Source organism: Strongylocentrotus purpuratus, unplaced genomic scaffold (assembly GCF_000002235.5).
Source record: "Strongylocentrotus purpuratus isolate Spur 01 unplaced genomic scaffold, Spur_5.0 spur5_contig_833, whole genome shotgun sequence".
Classification (NCBI taxonomy): domain Eukaryota; kingdom Metazoa; phylum Echinodermata; class Echinoidea; order Camarodonta; family Strongylocentrotidae; genus Strongylocentrotus; species Strongylocentrotus purpuratus.
In genome coordinates, this window is record NW_022145539.1 from 1,033,480 (window position 1) to 1,040,015 (window position 6,536).

At 40.6% G+C, this 6,536-nt stretch overlaps 1 protein-coding gene across 1 annotated transcript; it reads right to left on the reverse strand.

Annotated features, from left to right (window-relative positions):
* Positions 1 to 1,573: 1,573 nt before the first annotated feature.
* LOC586919 (carbohydrate sulfotransferase 1-like) lies at positions 1,574 to 2,386 on the reverse strand. The gene has a single exon (XM_011666801.2). The coding sequence runs from the start codon at positions 2,384 to 2,386 to the stop codon at positions 1,574 to 1,576; it is 813 nt and encodes a 270-aa protein (XP_011665103.2).
* Positions 2,387 to 6,536: the final 4,150 nt, after the last annotated feature.

A 6,536-nucleotide genomic window follows, 5' to 3' on the forward strand; every position in this document is an offset into this window, starting at 1 on the left:
ATTTTCGAAGAGATTAAATGCTCAGAAGAGCAAATAACTTGAATACAAAGGAGTATTTAACAGTCGATGATAATGATTTATTTCATATAATTACTTTTCATCCATGTTCATATCATGGTGTATAAATAACCTTGATAACGTATGTATTAAAACTTTGTTGAATATCCTCTGCATCTGTAATCTATGATTTGTACAGGGTCTCTCAGGAAAACAGTTTTAGAACTGAGAGAGTTGCCCTGTTTAAAGAAGAGATCGAGTTCTTGCAAATGTGAGAAAAAGAATTCATGACATTATTTTTCTTTCATGTTTTTCAATTCATCGGTGGAATAATTATATTATCATAGAAGCAATACCACAGAAAGAGACTGGTCTTAATATGCCCAAACCGATCAAAAATGAACCGGAAATAGTGTGAATCTTTGGACCGATTTCCATGCCACATAATGAAGTCTCATATCTATGTGCAATGTATTTCACTATTTGTGATTAGCAAGTTCTATAGTCAATGTGTCATCATTTCGATGGTTCTCAAACTTCACAAGGCACAACTATCCAAATTTATTTCATAATCAACCTCCTAAAACAACTCACATAATCTTTTTCCCCAAATTACATACGACCAGTACAATTAACGTTACCTATAATATGTTGTAATATAAGATGATGACATGGATCCTAATTAAAATATTAATGATTGGTTGAAAGCGTACACGTGACCAGGCATTTTTTTTGCCTAACGCGCAATTTGGATAATGACCGGTCATTATCTAATTCTAATGACCGGTTATTAGTAAAAAAAAATAAAAAAAATCATGTTATATAACATGATTTTATGAACCAAATAAAACATAATCTTAAAAACAATAATACACAGCATTTTGTTCGGGCATTAGTAAAATTACCCACACTCGGTAGCTTCCAAACACCCTCGGTTACGCCTTGGGCGTGTTAGACTGTTCCAAAGGTACCTTGTGTGGGTAATTCTTACTAATGCACTCACTGTATAACAGTGCACTGTAATTCTTTTAACAATTGTAATAGTCATATTTATGATGACGTAGATCCTAATCAAATGATTGGTTGAAAGCGTACACGTGACCTGGCATTTATTTTGCCTAACGCGTAATTTGGGTAATGACCGGTCATTACCACATCTAGCTAAAATTAGCGCAAAATAAGCGCGCCACAAGTAAGAGGTTAAATATTACACGCGCGCAAGGCAAGGTACGCCTCAATTTGCGCTTATTTTAAACAATGGGTTATGTAAATGAGAATTTTAACCATGGGATAGATTTGTGAATTCGGACCTTTGAGTTACAGATGAGGGCGATTGATCAAATAACAAGGATCCACGTTATAATTTTATAAAACCAATAATACACATCATTTTGTTCGGGCATTAGTAAAATTACCCACACTCGGTAGCTTCCAAACACCCTCGGTTACGCCTTGGGCGTGTTAGACTGTTCCAAAGGTACCTTGCGTGGGTAATTCTTACTAATGCCCTCACTGCTGTGTATTATTTGTATATCATGATACATAACATTAGCATGCATATAAACGTGGATGTGAATCATAATTCACGTGGTATATCATCTGGAAGAGGTAGAAAAAGAGACTGTTCTAGGTCATCCAGGCGAACCCGACTGGACGTCGTTCTGTAACCTAACCGCTTCATAATGTCTCCACACTCTTTCTCTACTTGCAAAGCCTCCTCGGCCGTCATCAACGTTCTCCATTTGAAAGCTGCTTCAGAAGAGTTCTTATGCGACCCGTAGAGCCTGTCTCCGCCTTTGACGTCACCTTCCGTATTGTTCGCCACCCATCGTCGTACTTTATCGGGAAGATACATATCGAAGTAGCGGTAAACGTCTTCGGTAACGCTAAGCGGTGTGGCCGCGTAGTCCTCGTAGCGGATCAGCTTGTAGCGGCCTTTCAACCAATCAGGTTGCTTCTGCGCTAGCGTGATGGTAGAATCCAGCCATTTACAATACGCTGGCATGGTGTTGAGAAGTGGGAACACATCTGAAGTCTCCATTAGACCAAGTATATCCAGTCTCGTCCCACGCGCTATAGGCGACTGGTAGTGGTGGTGATGTAATGACATTGGTCTCCTTCCTTCACCGGGAAAAGGATTCGCGACGCGGTCGTCATGCAATACGCGGTGGCGGTAACCGCGAGCAGCTAACCGCCGTTGCATGGAATTACTGTCTACGGAGTAAACTTGACGCCGTGAGTTCGCTACTCCGCGGGGGTCTCGTATAAGATGTAATATTTTAACATTCACCGTGTCTTCTTCAATGAGTTTGAGCAGTAGATTTAGGTCCGCACGAATGGTCTTGATCCCTCTGTACTTCTTAAACTTACGACATTGATGACGTAGCATATTCGAGGTCGCGTGTTTACAAGAACTCGTCATAGCGCATGCGGGTTGGATCATACTACTGCGAAATCCTCCGCCGACTGGCCACTTCATTATACTGGAGATGAAATTGGGCGGGAATTCACAGGAGCTAATTTTGCGCAAGAGAGAACTAGCCGCCGTAGTAAAATGCGATTTGTGGATAGTTCCTTTCTTGCTCCAATCACACACTGCGTGCAGGGGCTCAAAGAGGAATCCTATTGACGGGTTCTGATTAAAGATTTCACCAATGAGAGTTGAACCTGTGCGCATGCGTCCCATTAATACAATAAAAACTGGTTTCTCGGTTATTGATCTTATTTTTTCTTTAGTCCTGTCTTTCTTATTTTGCGAGTTATCAGAATTAAATATAGGCCTAGTTCTTTCAGATTTAATTTCAGAATCTGATATATTTGATACAGAGGTCTGCCTTGTATTTTGTCTGGTATGTGTTGATTGTAATTGGTCCACCCAGTCTCCGTCCGAGCTGTCAGACTTATGTGATGGAGTCGAAGAAGTCGAAGATGAAATGTTACTTATTATAGGATTACGGACTATTTTACGAATTGGAAAAGGATTATCCGATGTTGTCCTGTCATTTTGCTCTACACCGGACGCAGGGGTGGAATATACCCTGCGATGCGGAACTGACAAAGACATGTATGCTGTGTTGCGGGACGAAGCGGTCAGATCCAACGTTTTCTGCATACGAGTCCTTGATTTATGTTCATCACTACTCGCGTACATCGTTCCAACGCCGATGCGTGATGTGAGGCTTCCGAAGGCTAATAGAGAAACGAGAGTCAGAGCGAAGAAAGCGATAAAAGGTTTGACCCACTTACGAGTCATGAATTCCCCTAGAGCCATACCGGTGACGACGAAAACGCCTAAAGGCTGCTTGCCATTTTCACTATTTCGGCCACAAATACTTTCGAGAGGCTGTAAATGCAGAGGCGAAATGGAGCCCACATTTACAATATTTTATTACAATATCAATTTGCGAGAACAAAACGACGAAAACAAATTTTTCCTTCCATGGATAACAAGCGCGAAATCGACGTGTACAAATTGAAGAGCGAAATCCGTGAAGATAATGATTCCTGCATTTCATAAAATGAACATCGTAATATCGCTCGGCAAAGTCCGTTTACAAGTCCCGTCGAGCATATTTTAACAATGTCAATAAATAGGCGTTAAAAACATCCACCGGATATTTATACTTTGGAAACAAATCATGAGCACTCAATCATCTGAAGGTCGGTCAAGTATAACTTTCATCTGAACGTTCTTTCATTACTAATGCGGTTGTTTTCATCGCCTCCTGTGGAATTAATCTTGGCAATTGGCATTGAGATGGAATGGTGCAGAGTTCACCCGCCGAGAGCAGTTTGGTCCTCGAGTCACTGTTCCTCCAAAACCCCGTCACTTGATGAACAATCGATCACGGGTCATGGGTAACATTGCCCCAAACATAAGAAGTGAAAGGTTAGCTCCGACTGATTTAGCTGAGATTGTAATTTCCCGTGTAATTCATCCGTTCAGCGCTGAAGGGGAAAGTAGTTATATACGCAGGCGGTTGTCTGGAGTCTAGACGGACGTTTAAATCCGTTTTTCGGATCAAAAGGCGAATTCATAGGGGTGATGCGAGGGACACCTCAAACTACTGAAAAAGAGTATATACTTTTATGAGAATATGGCATGGGTAGTCTGCCAAATATTTGATGGTTTCAGCGTCTAGGTCGCTACTTTAGGACACGAACACTAACGCTCACAATACAATTTTTAATCATTTAGAAATTTACCACGTTTCCATTACGTATCGCAATCATCAGTCTGTGAGATAGAGATCAGACATCCGACGATTCATAATATTCCCGTCCATGGACTCTTTTAAAGGAGAATCGAGTGAACAAAAAAATCCTCCCCTGCAATGATCCTGGAAAATATGAGTTGGGTTGTGGTCAAAGGTCAGGTTGTAAATATGTGCTTACAAGTTTAGGATTTTACAATCTCGTTTTGATAATGTCTTACAAGCATTATCTCTAAGATACAAAAACACCAATCAACTCTACTTCCTGAACGAGATTCCAGCGAACGAAACGATGACTTTGTAAGTTGGTATGAGGTCAAAGGTAACGTTTACCTCTCGATGTACTATCAGAGGGCAACAGGTGGCTGTTAACCTCTTCCAATTATGACGATTGTCAGTGCTTTGTCAATGTTTCCATGATTAACGTCATTGTGGCATGTTGGCAGGCGCTTTGCCAAGGACCTGGGATAATTATGTTGCACAGGTTTTCCTGTCTAAACCAGCGTTTGCATGAAGATAATTCAGTTTCGTGTAGAAAGACAGATTTGTTTCAATAGAAAAGCAAGATACATCGACTAAATATCTAGTCAGCGTTAGGTTCTATGTTGCAAACAGGAGCTGGAAGTCGTCACAATACTGTTTTGATTGTAAGCTCAAACGTATTCAGTTATAATGACCGTATACTGTGCAGCCCCTCCTGTGATAAATCGCATCCGTTTGCTTCCACGATCTTCTCTATAATACTGCTAAAACAAACGAAGCACGTACAAAGTATCAGGGCTCTGGCAGGATGACTGGATGGTTGACTATCTTCTCCTATGAAGTATCTCACAGCTATATATCTTGGTTGTCATGACACCCATCGTCTGCCTCTTTCACCCGTCTTGCTGCACACAATGCACGTTTTCCCTCGCTTCTTCCTCGGATGAATCGTCAATACCTAGACCGTATGTGTCTAATTTCGCGCCAGATGATTTTGGACTAACACCTCCGTCACGCACGTAGTCGTCTGCTCGAGAGAAGATGCGGCGAAGAATGTAAATAGAACGATTGGCAATCGCATCAGTATGTGTGTGATGTACAGGAAACATAGGCCGGCCTGAATCCAGTTGGTTTTGATCCAATCAACGAGCATTACCTTCCTGGGCCTGCATAGGGGAACAAAACAAAAGAAGAAACAAGCTCATGAAATTGACAGTTGAGACGGATTTCCATTCAATTGAAATCTAATGAGAACAAAATCAAGTAATTGAAGAATAATTCGTCAAAGTGATAGGGGTAGCTAGTTTAAGGATTCGTATGAAGTTAGGACTTTGGACCAGAAGTAGAAATTGACAGCGGAGAAATAATTATTGACGGATCATGAACAAACACAAAGCAAAGTTACCAAGGTTACTGCACGATTTTTCTTGACATTAGGATAAGGTTCATCCTAAACTCATTCATGCGACTAGTTAATGTCAGACATTTCCTTGCTTGCACTTATAAGTATAAATGCAAAAAACAAGGAGCTTAGACATTACCTCCTAAGCAATAACGTACAATAATTTTTGAGAAAAAATAAATCAAATAATATACACTTCAGTTTGCAGTCTAAAAAGAGGTTAATAGATGTGTTCACAAAGATTATAATGTTTGATTTCGTTTAAGCAGCTCATTGCAATACACAACCTTGCATATTAGGGGATGTGAGACAACGCACTCCCTATTTTCTTCAACCCCGCTCAGGTACATGCCTGTTTGTAGTGAAAGCAAACCACATGCACATGCATGTAGCGAAAATAAATATATTTACATATCATGGTCATTTATCTCAGTTCCAAATTCTAAATGTTTTCTCTCTTTGTTACCTATACATTTCATATTTAGGTGCTATGTGGTTTCTATGAATACATTTTTACACGAAATACGATTTACATTGTAAGTGATTGTTGAAAAGCCTGGGCGAACACCTAAAACCCAAACCTTCTCACATCATCACTTTGTCACGAAACGCGGAAGCGGGCAGAGATTGAATAGCTGAGCTGAAAATGAGCCGACCAGCTGGTGCTCTCGTTTCACCGTTGATTGCCAAGGATATTGATAAATGGGAGCTCTATGAGGGACTACTTTATGGCATATTTTGTATTTATAGAGTAATGCACTGGCAATGGGAGATTGTTGATTGGTATTGTATGCATTATACCGAGTTGGAAGCCATAGAGCCTTCAGAGGTCATGCAGACCTACTGCGTTTTCTGAAATGCAATCCCGCCATTTTTAAACATCGTCTGTCTTCACAATGTACCCCGAAGTCAATGCGGGTATTCTATTCATGTAAGCCAGA

Bases quoted from the DNA above. Each gene is read 5' to 3' on its own strand.
- LOC586919 (XM_011666801.2), bottom strand. From the start codon at position 2,386: ATGCTACGTCATCAATGTCGTAAGTTTAAGAAGTACAGAGGGATCAAG.